Source organism: Lampetra fluviatilis, chromosome 29 (genome assembly GCF_964198595.1).
Source record: "Lampetra fluviatilis chromosome 29, kcLamFluv1.1, whole genome shotgun sequence".
Classification (NCBI taxonomy): Eukaryota; Metazoa; Chordata; class Hyperoartia; order Petromyzontiformes; family Petromyzontidae; genus Lampetra; species Lampetra fluviatilis.
The window spans coordinates 10,959,296-10,973,789 of NC_136303.1; the positions used below are offsets into that span (position 1 = coordinate 10,959,296).

Here is a 14,494-nt window from a genome sequence, read left to right on the forward strand (position 1 = left end):
CCGTCCATCGTCCCTTTGATGCAGTGAAGTTGTCCTGTCCCCTTAGCAGAAAAACACCCCCAAAGCATAATGTTTCCACCTCCATGTTTGACGGTGGGGATGGTGTTCTTGGGGTCATAGGCGGCATTCCTCCTCCTCCAAACACGGCGAGTTGAGTTGATGCCAAAGAGCTCAATTTTGGACGCATCTGACCACAACACTTTCACCCAGTTGTCCTCTGAATCATTCAGATGTTCATTGGCAAACTTCAGACGGGAATGTATATGTGCTTTCTTGAGCAGGGGGACCTTGCGGGCGCTGCAGGATTTCAGTCCTTCACGGTGTAGTATGTTACCAACTGTTTTCTTGGTGACTATGATCCCAGCTGCCTTGAGATCATTGACAAGATCCTTCCGTGTAGTTCTGGGCTGATTCCTCACCGTTATCATGATCATTGCAACTCCACGAGGTGAGATCTTGCATGGAGCCCCAGGCCGAGGGAGATTGACAGTTCTTTTGTGTTTCTTCCATTTGCGACTAATCGCACCAACTGTTGTCACCTTCTCACCAAGCTGCTTGGCGATGGTCTTGTAGCCCATTCCAGCCTTGTGTAGGTCTACAATCTTGTCACTGACATCCTTGGAGAGCTCTTTGGTCTTGGCCATGGTGGAGAGTTTGGAATCTGATTGATTGATTGCTTCTGTGAACAGGTGTCTTTTATACAGGTAACAAGCTGAGATTAGGAGCACTCCCTTTAAGAGTGTGCTCCTAATCTCAGCTCGTTACCTGTATAAAAAACACCTGGGAGCCAGAAATCTTTCTGATTGAGAGGGGATCAAATGCTTATTTCCCTCATTAAAATGCAAACAATTTATAACATTTTTGACATGCGTTTTTCTGGATTGTTGTTGTTGTTATTCTGTCTCTCACTGTTCAAATAAACCTACCATTAAAATTATAGACTGATCATTTCTTTGTCAGTGGGCAAACGTACAAAATCAGCAGGGGATCAAATACTTTTTTCCCTCACTGTAGGTCAGCTACTGCATGTGAGTCATTGCACAGGGGACAATTTTAGGACCACAATAACGCAGTAATGGCTGGAGCAATTGCTGTTCTGTTTTAACACGTAATGACTACAATAGAAAAAAAAGGACAATTACATCTTTGGAAAAAATCTTAACGAAACAATTTAAGTGCAAACTTTGTATACAAAGTATATGATTGTGAATTTAGCCTTGCAGACTGCTGGTGCAATTACTGTTCATAAGCACCCATTAGGGATGACACGTTTCATTTTGAGTAAGCGCACATCGTTATGTCCCACGTACGCGCGGCACTGCTGATGTTTTCCCCCAACCATTGAAACCGTTGCTTATTTTTGGGTAAAGTAAATCTGGAGAAAGATGATGCAGCAATGTTTTATTTTTTCATAAAGCAAAACCTGTGTGGAATTCTCCATTGTCAGAATTCTAATGGTCGTAGTGCAGTACAATAACCATTACACGACAGTCCCTCGAAATTATGTTTTTTATATCCGTGGGATGGGTACACATATATGTTGAACTTCTTTCACACTGTATGTAGCCAACCGTGATAATCGGAGTTTGCATGGGTGTGTATATATACTGCGCGAGGGTAGAAAGCACACAAAATGGAACTTAGATACGGTTAAGTCAAAGTGTCAACCTGCTGAGACGAATGTTGAGCCATCCGACATCTCCACTTGTGACCAAGAACTCATGGTGAAATGTGCGCGTGCTTATGGCACAATCCAGTCTATTCAAAGGGACAACTCCTGTTGACTTCCAAAAAAAGTTGGAACTCGTTATATTAATACTCTTAGGTTTTTTCGGTAAAGTCACGTAGGTAAAAAATTATAAAAATAAAATAATAATAAATTAAAATAAATCAATTAAATCACGACGTTTCGGAGGCAACACAAGTCTCCGTCTTATATTAACCGCAGAGGTGTGATGGGCTGAGTGAACTAGCTAATGGAATTTTAACTTGCAGCCGCCTAAGTGTAACACAAGAACCCAGACCCAGCACCACTCGATTGCGAATCGTCTAATGCTTCACGACCCTGCCATCGTGCGTCAAGCCATCCGGCCACAGTGCCACCTGGCCAGATTGGCGGTCATTTTTAGGCGGCCGATGTTTTGAGTTGGGAACCAGAATTCGAGACGAAAAAAACATCTCAACCCCGTAAGGGAGACGCTGGAACACTTATGCTCAGTGCGCTAACCAGGCCAACAGCCACTCAGGTCCCTGACCCGTGTCTCCATACGAGCCATTAATTTCACGCCATTTGCAGAAACGTGCACAGTCACTTTCTCGGGTGAAACCTGCAGACGTTCGCGGTAGCAGCACACGCACTTGGCAACAACGCCAGGAAATTCAAGCTTCCGCCATACTTCCAAAACAGTGCGGCGATGTGTGGTTTCCGAACTTCTGGGTGGCAGATCAGAGAGGTTGACTTTAATGCAGCTTCACCACGAAATGTACCCGTGGCACTGGAATAGAGGGGCACACAGAGGATGCCAGGAATTGCACGGTGACACCGCCGCATAGGTTTTCAGTCGTACTGAGTAGTCCTCTGATGTGTTCACAGGGCTGAGTTCTAATTCTCAGACCGACGAGAATGTTCGATATTCAAGTTGTTAAAGTGACTGTGTCGAGGTTGCTTGAAGCCTGGAAAGTCCTGTAATAAATCCATGAAGAAGCTTCAGCATCTATATATTTACCTAATAGTGTTGGAAGTTTACCTTTGTTTGTGGAGCTGCAGACCCCATTAGAGCCTAACAATATATTTGGACTGTCAATGTTTATCAACACGACGCTTAGCGAGGACACTAATGCAGCGTGCCATCGTTGTTTACGGAGCAAATAAACGATAATGGCCGTTTTACATAATGCATACATCTAAGCGGCAATTAGTGCCCATGTCATACTTATAGTGCCAATTACCATATTTAAAAATGCATTAGTGCTAATTATCCCAATAAATCGACATGCAGGCACTTAGGATTAGTCCTTTGGCTTCGTTTTAAGGCACCACATTTGAAAGCAAAACTTGCATAACAATGCATATGCACCGGTGGCACCTTTTAATGGTAGTGCCTTATTGCTTAACAACCTCATTACTTTCCTTATTCCCCCCACCACGTTGCATTCTTTCTCTATCCACCGCCAACTGCACAACAACAACCGCCATTCGCCACTAAGTGGCGGTGATGTCACCACAGTGCTTGTGCCAGGCTATGTGCACGTTAAGGCCAAGTGAAGTGTCGAACGCTAGCTGGCAGAAGGTCACGGGACAGACCCAGGTGCCACGGCTCGACCGACTGAGATGACTGGCCATTGCACCACCTGTGCCCCCTACTGTGCCAACTTGCCGTGTTTTATCCACCCGGCGCTCCGCTCCTTGTTGTGAGTCAACTGCACACTCATGCAGACAAACAGTCCCTGGCCCAATGACGGTGACCGATGCCTGCACATGCCTGAACAGCAGGAGAGTGTTTATAACAGGGCAAACACAAAGCCAAATAATTTATGTGCCGCCCTCATAGCTGAAACACAACTTCAGAGAAAGTCAAATGAAACACGACGGCTATTTGAGCGCAGTCAATGGTGGCCAGACCAAGACCATCGACTCCTTGAGACTGAATCGCAGTTGCCTTGCTGTGATTCGAACCCAGGTTCCTAAACGTCGTTAGTTCAGTGCTCCGACATGACCGTCGTCCCTGACAACCCCATGGGAGTGCAGTGGAACCACGCGGGGGTTGTTGCCTTCGCAGCATGCGTGGAGTGCTGCTCATCTCCACTGATGGGCCTCATCGCGTGGGGAGAGAACGCCAACATCACGACGGCGAATCTCTCCGCGAGACAGCCAGTGTTGACGTCCCACGTATGAACAGATGATGAGCCAGTTAAGAGATTTCAATGTAAACTCTTATGCAGTGGGAGAGATTTCACACCCACCACCTCATTCACTCGTTACCTTTGACCACCGCGACTGTCAGAATCCCATTAAGAAACCAATTTTCTTTGTTGTTTTTAATTAATAACTTATTAGCCAATGTATTCCTGAAGCTCCTAATAAGCAACTTCCACTTGAGGGGATTAATTATAATTCTATTTTATTGCTCGTATTTACATGTGAGTCCAATTTACCAAAATAGCTACAATTTGCATGTTGTGGTGTGAGTTTGCAACAGATCGGGTGTTAACGGGTATTAATTGACAGTTAGACTGACAGGCAAAAAAAATTCAATCAGCTCCTCAATTACCATCTGATTAGCATTGGACGTAAAACAACTAATAAATTGGGTCAGAATCCCAATGCAGCTCAATTTGAATAATAATGAATTAACACTGTAGCTAGACTGGGGCTTCTTGAGCACTTGTACTGTGTATACTCCGCATCTCACACGCCACATTAATTTACGATGTAAATATATCTTAAGTACGTACAGGATTCTTAGGAGTTACTTAAATGCGTGAGCCTCGCATAGACAAAGCAAGGTTTTACCAAAATGTTTAGAGGACAATCGTTTTCTTTTCATTTACTGACTCCAAATTATACCCTGTGCCATCATGCGAGATGAGAACACCTGGTACGGGCCCATCCATTTAGCAGGTACGCAAAAATCTGTCAAAACTTGACCCCTCCACCCCTCCCTGGACGCACGCAGATTTTTTACCCCCCCCCCCCCGAATCCTATAGAACGGTCAATATTTAATCCACGCAGAAACGATCAAGGTTTAATATTATTAACGTGTTTAAGCAAACAGATAGTCCACACCGCCGGACTATTGAACTCATTAGTAGACAAATTATTATCGAGGCTTCACACCCCCCCCCCCCCCGTTTCCTATGCGTACATTGTCAGTAGACCACCCCATACGCAAGCGTACGCATTTGGATTACCACCCCTCCTCCCTCCATGCGTACGTACTAAATGGATGGCCCCTACTCTTGCAGTAAGCAAAGCGCACCAAACCTCGCCCGAGAACGTCCACTGAGGGCGATGTCGCGGGGGGCCATTTCTAAAAGTCAACGTCAAAATCACGAGAGTCCACGCGGTGATGCCAACGAACGCCGGTCGCCGCTACATCACACCTCAACGGGGGATCGTCCACTCAGGTGGCGGGCTTGTGCATTCAAACACCTGGGGGATGCCCTTCCAATGGGGAGAGAGCGCTCTGCGCAGGAGGATGTTCGCTCTTATTGAACGGTGCGCATTGGTTGGGGGGGAGGGCGGGGATTGGAAAGCAGGGGGGGGCGGTGGGGGGGTCACCTGATTAGCCAATGAGCACGCTCGTCGCATCGACGAACCGAGAGTTCGCCCTCCCAGTGACGCGTGCTGCCCAAATAGTAAATTTACTACGACAATGAGCCGAGAATGTCTGTGTGTCCCACGCGTGACGTCACTCCACGTAGGCCAGCCCCCATCATTAATAATCATCAGGTGACGTCCTCCACATGGACCCCCCATTAATAATCATGAGCAGTTTACGTCACTCCACATCGAACAGCCCCCCTCATTAATAATCATGAACTGGTGACGTCCTCCAAATGGACACCTCCCCATTCAAAATAATTAGCGGGTGACGTCACTCCACATGGGGGGCCGAGGCGCCTCCTCCCCCCTCCTCGGCGTCAACTTACAACCCTCACTACAAAGGCAGAACCCTCACGTCACGTGATCTCCGTAACGCTATTGAGACATCAAAGTAAAAAGGATGTCATGATGAACAAGGGATTATAATCTTTAAATGAATTAAGTCTGTGTCACCGCGGCCTTACAAATTGCACACGAATGGATGCAATGAATATCACGTCGCGGTCTGCTTTTCGGTTGCAGGTTTCAGATTTACTGCAATAAACCCGTCCTTGGACGGGCAAAAGGCTAGTAATTCCAAATTGCGTGTGACGGCAAACTCGTGCCTTAAATTAATAAGCGATTTCGGTATTTTTTTTGGTTAAGCTCATTACATTATGTGTGAGGTGTCCTCTTCATTTATCATTCTCACCTTAACATTTTATTTCGAAAACAACTTAATAATTTTTCAAGCACCGAAGAAAGAAGCTTCACAGAGGCTGATACGAAGGCATTCGAAGCTGTTATTATTCGGAGCCAACGCACTCTTCCGTCACATGCGTGGCAGTAAATAAACAAAGAAACTCAAGGCCACTGGAGGCTACTGGCAGCCCCCGGTGGCCTTTAGTGCGGCCCCTGACGTGCACCCCCCCCCCCAACAGTAAACAACATGTGACAACATAACTCATCATTATCGTGCTGTCAAACCCCCAATGGTTTCAAATTTGTGGTGGTCCTCACACACTGATGATGTCTTATCGGCGAAAGTGCCTGCCCTGCCCCCCAGATCCCTCTTTGACAATGAGTGAAGAACTCTGAACTAAACGGCCAAGTCTAAGTGGCTCCCTGCTAAAATGCCAACCCATCTGGCCATCTCTATTTGACATCCCTGAACCAGTGGTGGACACTCCACAGTTTATCCACAGAGCAATCACTGTTCACTCAGAAAATTGGCACTCGTTGTACTAATCATGAAGGGAAGGTATCCGCAGTTGATAACCGACTAAGATTGCAAGTAATGACCTTCCAATTATGAGCTTCGGCGATCTTACAGAGCACCCCTCTGCGGGCTTTGTTTATTCAACAAAACTTAGGAGAATGCGTGATCAATGTATTTTAGTAAAAAAAATTAATAGGGCAACTCCTACCACTGGTTTCTACATCACCGAGTCTCATCAGTAATGTAAAACCAATGCTATTCGGTAGGCATATTTTACAAGCAAACAAAGCAAGGACCAAACTTTAGTTTTAGCAATATTAGGGGAAAATTCTGAATTACACCATAGTCACTTTATATTCACAGACCATGCGAGTGTATTGGAGCAGGTACTTCAAAGATCTAGATTTGAAGTTTTCGTGACTGCAGGGATCCATACTCCTTTGCTGTGGTTGTCCCACCTGATGACGGACTCTTGTGCTGCGCCTGAAACGTCGTGATTTAATTTATTTTATTTTATACCTACGTGACTTTACCGAAAGAACCAAAGAGTACTTAAAATAAATCATATCACCGCACATTTAAATGTGCTGCCACTTTGGCAATAAGTGGGTGCCGCGGTGACGAGGTGCTAACTACCTCGCCTGGTATACACGAGTTCGTGGGTTCATGGGTTCATGGGTTCGTGGGTTCGATCCCGACGCTGACGCCTATATGTTTGGAGCTTGCCGTGGTCGTGTGTATTTTTCTCCGGGTCCTCCAGTTTTTCCTCCACATTTAGAATCAACGTGCGTTCAGAGTCTTTGGCTGCTATACATTTCAACGTGATGATAAGCCAATTCGTTGAGCTATCAACTGTGGCTGGGTTACTTCTGAAAAAGAGCTATACAGCTCAGTGGGGCCTGACCTAGTAAAATAAAAAGAGTAAATAGTAAAAATAGTAATAATAACTTGGCTCACAATCTGGGTTCAAATTCGGTACAGGGTCAACTTGCCCCATCGTCTCCCTGGGGTTGATGAAATGATGATTGCCAATGTGTGGGAAGTTGAGAGTGAGTGCCCGTTCAAGACACTGCCCGCCATCAAACAAATGGCAAATGACGGGGATGATTGCGGCCTTAAATTCAATTGAGAATGAAGACACTTTGACTTTTATAACACCACTGTTATGACCGATGTACCTCAGTAGAAACCTTATGATCACTAAGTGTACATGTAAGGTGACTGCTGGAATACACAGTGAACACTTTCCCTTGAAGAAATGCGGCAGTTTATTTAGAATATATTACTTCTGTTTCATGGGGACATTTCCAAACTTGGGAGCTAGCAAAAAGGACTAAATATTTCACTGGATGTTGAGGCTTCCCACCCAACACTTTACACTTGGTCGTCATGAAAATTGGAGGATGCTGACAGATGCAATTTCATTGAAGTAGATATCTCAGCAAAAACAATCTATTCTCTCCTTTAAAATGAAAGAATCTAAATATGTTCAGCAGTTCTGTTACCCAAGGCAACTACTTTGCATGAAATGAACTCAAAATTTTAAAAAGATGCTCAACATACTTGATATGCTACTCGTTGGGCTTTCATTTGTGGCCAGGTCGCTTCTGAAATATCAGCTAATAGCTCAGTGGGCTTTACCTGGTAATATAACAATAATTTTGCTTTATTTGTAATTTTTTACGTGATTTGTATGCCTTTCCTATATTTTGCACTCCTAACATGCCCCTACTAGACATCTGTAAAAAAAGAGCTTCATAGCTCATCGGATTCCTCCAGGACAAATACATATTCTCATTATGATTCTGATTCTGACTAGGTTTTGAGAATGAGTCATGGGAAGGAATTTGACTTGCACTCAAAGAATCTGCTAAACAGTCATGAGCGACCGTATTCCAGGGAACTCGATGTCCATCGTGGTTCAGGAAATCACGAATAACCGAGAGCCAATCTTAGAACAAAGTCAAAGCCTCTCCCTGCTCAGGTGAGAATGAGTGGATGCTCATTTCTACTCGCGGCCCAGAGCCAGTGATGCCAATTCTACATTCCTATGGCAGGTTCAACGTCCACATTGGACAACCAATTACCGCAAAGCAGTACTCATTTGAACAATCCCATGAGAATGATGGGTTGAGTTAACACCTATGTGGGAATTTAAATCACAACCTTCCAAATGTTAGATGAGTGGTCCACACAGTCGGATATCCCGTTAATATACTGCATTCGTGCAGTGCTTTGTATCTGCACATGCACATGTTTACTTTATATGTGCACTATACATGTGTATGCGTTGATGTGGTAACTTTTGAAAATATGAGAAATTAAATATAATCAATTCATAATTGCTTTTGGGTTTGGCCACATAACGATGTTTGGCTTGAAACTGCATCGAACATCTTCAGGACAAAATCCAGGAAGTCATAAATATATACAATAATTTCAGAATTAATTATTTTGGCTATGTTGGGTGGGTGGTGGGTCTTCCAAGAGCATCTTGGCGACATCATTACGTGAACTGACCAAAAGCTTAATTATGAATCATAATATAGTCTGTGAAACCCCACGTGTTAATAAGTACAAGTACTTTGATATGGAATAATCCACTGAGCCACAAAGCCACCTGCAATACCGTGAGATATTTTATTATTTTTATTATTATACGCTCCATTTAGCAGCTGGAACATCTGGATCGCAAGCTTATTTGATAAAATTCCCACAATACGACACTTGATTGATGGTTCACTCTGCTTCATCGCTCCTCCACCTACTCATTGACCTTTCCTTCCTTTAATTTCGAGTCACTTTACAATCAAGAGCCGGCTGCAGTTGGCTCTTCACATCCGATAATAAATCATTCATTATTCATCGCACTATACATCTATCATTAGCGGTTTGTATGTCACGGGGGAGAACGCGCATGTTGCGTTGTGCCACGCAGCGATGTTGCCCGCTTGGGTGTGCTAAGACCCATGCAAGGTTGGCTAGAGAGGTGCGTAATTGATGCAATCTTATTATTTATAGCAAAGCCATGGATGTGCCAATGTGTCATGTTTTATTGCTTAATGAGAGTGAATTGTGGATGAGCTGTAAATCTGATAAAAGCAGTTCCTACAAATATGAGAGTGCATTTGCCTCAATTTATTATGATATCATTATTTCGTTTTGCCAATATGTTGCTAGTCGTCTCAATGCTGAAACGATTATTTTGTAAAAGTCTCAACAACCATCTTTGGTACTCTTTTGTTATCCATACTGTGTGATGATGTGGCCGAGCGCTTGACTTCACAACTGCAAGTGCGCGAGTTGAACTTTTGTTTGGAGGTGGACTCGGGCCACCACAGTGCTTGGCCCACTCTGCAATAAACCTGGTCACGGCTAACATCAGTCACGAGTGTTGTGTGAACTGGACTTGCCCTCCCTCCAAGCCCATTCATCACCGATGCTGCTCAGCACGGTGAAACATGGTCAGCAAACCAAATGAGTAGCAGAGTGAAGGGAGGCCTTCGTCCAGCAGTGGATTGACAATGGGCTCCAAATCATTACGTGTGTATTACATAATCGGAATAAGACATACATTCAGGCGATATCTGAAACAAATCAAAGTTGCAGCCGTGCCTCTTCATCCTAAAGAGGACACCGATAAGACACTGAAGATGACTAACGAGTTCCGCCATGGAGAGACTGCTCCCGCAGCGCTGTGCCATGTCGGCCGTGCCGTGTCGGCTGCACGTGTGTACGTACATTGAACTTGTCGCACCGCACGTAGCCAATTGTGCTAACCGGGGTTGCTGTGCCGTGTCGTCTGCGCCGTGTCCACGCCACGAGCCTCCCGCTGTGCCCCGCTATGCGGGGCCACTTCCCCCCATCGTCGTCCACAATGCAAAGTGTCCCACGCTGTCCGTCCAGATAGCGTGGACTCAGGCCTCAGGGATTGCCATTCATCGAGCAATGGAGAAGACTACAAAGTGGGGTGTTTTTTCGTGGTTGGGCTGTGTAGCCTCTTCGGGAACTGGAGATTATGCCGGTAGGTACGGCAAAACACACAGGGCAGAAAAAAGCTAAAAACAGCCAAGATCTCATGTTTCTCCTCTGTACTTTAAGAGGATCCACAACCGGAGGGGCCTACTGCCATTAATCTCGGCGACATCAATGAACTTCCTGGAACTACCATTATTTTCATTGCAAAGGTTTTTGATGGAAAAAAACAAAATACATCTGATTTAAAATTATATTGCTGCGCCGGGGGAGAAAATGAAGTCAATCTGGTCATGAATAATTAATGACTGAGCACCTGCCATTTATTCCTATGTAAAGCCAAGGGTGGTGGTGGTAGTGTGAGGTGACATCACATGTAAGACTTGTAATTTGCCTTTTAACTGCGCCGACGAGCTCATTAACGCTCACGATGTTGTGCCTTGCATCGCACTATCAGTGCACTCCTCACTGTCTCTGCGGGAATGTCCGAGGCTTAAAGGAGTGACAAGAAGTTCATATTAGCAAGTCAAATATCCTGCGTCGCAGCCATATTTCTTATCTTATCTGAAATAAGCGAATCCCTGGGTTAAGTTTGGGTCTGATGGTTATGGCAGCACAGAGCGTGTTAATTCGCAAAACCTAAGAGAAATTGAGAGCATTTTCCAATTCAGCTTTGAAGCAAACTAAACACAACTGTGTGCAGCCTTGCAAAGCACTCTCATGAAGATAAACACATGAGGGACATTGCATGTGGAGTGTTCCATTTGTTAAAAAGGCTAATTTGGTAATTTGGGATTGGGAATTCCAGCTTCTATTGATGTGCTGAGCGCTGTACATCAATAGAGGCCCCTTGAGCCACCCGGCCACCCATGCCCATATTTCTGCCAAATTAAGTGTCAAAATCACAATTTACGGATCGTTCTCGCTCTGAGTAATGTCCATAGGCCAATGGAACCAGCGCGTTTATTTCAACGTACCTTATTTTCTTTCTTGCCAAAGCTGAGGCCAGGGGTTCCCTTCTCCACCAGGATGCAGGAGATGCCTTTGGCGCCCTTTCCGCCAGTGCGACACATCACCACATAGATGTCTGCTTCCCCGCCTCCACTGATGAACGCCTACGAGTACACACCAAGAGACGCGGCGCCCCTGTTTGCCGTTGCATACGCTTTTCAGGCGGCTGCAGTTGGACGAAACGACTAATTATAACGTCTCCGGTGAGTTGTTGGGTCGTACCGATGTCTGAACAACTCACGGTACAGCCCCTCGAAAGAACATTGGAGGGCTGTACAGAACAACTGCAGACACCTGTGTAGGAGCAATTACACCGACACTGCGGATGAGGGAATGACAACCTATCATGCACAGATGCATTTGTCTCTGCAGTGCTAATGTTGACATACCGCAACAGGTATTTATTTAAGGCTGAGTAGAAGTACAGGAGGACCGGTATAGGTTCAGATATCACATGCCATTTGCCGCGATCATAGCACTGCCCGTGAACCACTGCTCGTTAAGTGCACGTGATTAAGATCCCCCATATAGCTTTGCCAGGTTGCTGGGGCAAGCTCTGCTAGCGAGCGCCGATGAAGGCGGGCACAGTGAACGTGGACACGAGCGGGTGGTGGTTGTGGCCAGCACCACAACTTTAGTCACTTTAAGATGTTTCTTGTTCATGTTTTTGTTTTGCTGCGGTTGCACCCGAGTCAAGAGCCGCATGGCTCACAGGGTTATCTCCATATATATCAAAGGCAAAGTTGTGAATATGTGTGTCTGTTCAAAATGTTTAGCGTACTTTCCGACATGCAACAAACTTGAAATTTGCCATGTGGGTACTTTCCAGACTATACACCATGCAAACATTTAAAAAATACACTTTTGTTTTTTTTGGGGGGGGGGAAGGGAGCTCAATAATGTATATTTTTTGCACGGCAAGTGAGCTGTGACGTCAAATCTGTCACGTGACCCGCGCATGTGAAAGCGTAACGCATTGTAGTGTAGTGGTTAGCGCGCTGGGCTACGAACCCGGCGACCCGAGTTCGATTCCCGCTCACGGCCACCACCGGAGACGATTATTTCAACCGCTCCTGGGCATCCCCTAGGTCGACTCAGCCTCAAACGAGTAACTGCTGTGGTGTGTGAACATCGCCACTGGGGAGACAAAGGCGGCCGCGCGTGGTGGATCCAAGTCCTGGGCGAAGCTGGGTAGTAAAGCTAGTACCTAATAAATGAAACTGAAAAAACTGAAAACCACACCAAGCCATCTTTATGTACCGAGTGCTGAACTTTACACACTGCACCAGGTACTCATTAAATGCTCAGTCGACTAGGGGAAAGGCCAACATTGGTTCAAATAATCACCAATGATGTTAGCTTTGGCCGGGAATTGAACTTTGGCAATAGGTTTCGTAGCGTAGTACGTTAAGCACTTACCATTGTCTCTTGAATTCTCACCTGATTAAACAAAATAAACTGGGAAAACTAAAATGCTGATACACATATATGACTTAATCCTACCGTGTATAGTTGTTTTACTTCATGTTAAATCAATATACATAAAAAAGGGTATGTTGATGTTATAGTTGTGTTGCGTATAAAATGCATTATACATAACTCTAAAAAAACATCCAATGCAACTGGGTATTGGCCAAAATACCATTGCTGAAAAATTACCTCCACATTACTCAATTGGGATGAAACAGCAGCAGCATGCCCCCCCCCCCCCCCACTCTCACAATGTGCGATGCTTTCTTGGGTAAAGGTGCATAAAAAAAAAACATTATGACATAAGGCGGTATTTTGGTGGAATATTTTTTCTTATAAATTTGAATAGGGTTCTACACTTTTTTTTTTTGCAAACTCAGAATACCAAAATGTAGGATGCCATAACCAACATGTGTATTTTATTATACACTTTAAAACAATGGCCAGGACCAAAGTATTTTAATCATGGAATGAGATCTGTGGTACCAACACAGTCATGACCACAAGTTGATCGCGTGTGTGGCCAGAGTGGAAGGGTGAGGCAAATACCCTCTGGAGAGGTGTTTCCCAGAGCTCCCTCTAGTAGAGGCCCTTCTGCCTGCAGTCGCACGAGCAAGTCATTGCAGGGCTGCAGCTTTACCTTAAACGTTTAGAGCAGCCCAACCTGTTAATAGACCAAGAGCCAAAACAATACTCATGAGTTCTGCAAAGTGCCCAGTGTGTATATATATATGTGTGTATATATGTGTATATATATGTGTATATATATTGACAGTTTTCGGCCGAGCACGGGAGACATTCATTACTCTTTGCTACTACTGTGATAGTACGTTCTACGTTACGCCCCTTCCATGAAGCTGCGTGTGGTTGATTAAAGAGCTGCACGTGGTGGATTAAAGAGCCGCATTCGGCTCGGGAGACGGCAGTTGGCCACCGCTGCTTTAGAGTTGAAGGCAACTAAAGTTGATTGTCACCAATGGTTCAGGAACCTTCGACGAAGGCAGGGCACTACCCCACACTTATTGGAGTGGAGACGTTCTCTGAATCGACTACATCAATGAATTTAATATCTGTTATATAACTAATAAGGACTTGTAATTCGTTGGTTCATCAGTAAAACGAGCACCCTCTGGTGACGCTTGCACCACTTGTGTGTCTGCAAATAAATAAAATATAAAAAGTAGTGGCACTCAACAACCTGCATGTTCCAGTAATATACGGCTTAATAATCCACGGGCATGACCAGATGTTTAAATGTTTGCAGCGGTTTGTTTTGTGTGCCCTATGCTGTCTTGTGCTATTTGCAAAATGTGTGGGCACGTCAACTTCACTTTTAGGACGACATCTCAGATTTTATACGGTCACGTAGCTTGAAAGAGTCAACTTTCAGGAACTTAATGAGGAACAGCTAATGCACACAAGTGCCACGCTGCCAGAAAATGTCATGTTATTATTATAATAATAGTGAACTGACACCGCTTGCTAAATAATGGCATTTAAGGTAACAAATGCA

General features: G+C 44.9%; 1 protein-coding gene across 3 annotated transcripts in view; it reads right to left on the bottom strand.

The window, feature by feature from the left end:
- ACAD8 (acyl-CoA dehydrogenase family member 8) overlaps positions 1-14,494 on the bottom strand; it is a 600,270-nt gene that overhangs the window by 169,654 nt on the left and 416,122 nt on the right. For all 3 annotated transcript variants that reach the window (XM_078870130.1, XM_078870132.1, XM_078870133.1), the window contains one exon: positions 11,478-11,615. In XM_078870130.1, the coding sequence (XP_078726256.1) occupies positions 11,478-11,615 (138 nt within the window). The remainder of the gene's footprint in view (positions 1-11,477; positions 11,616-14,494) is intronic.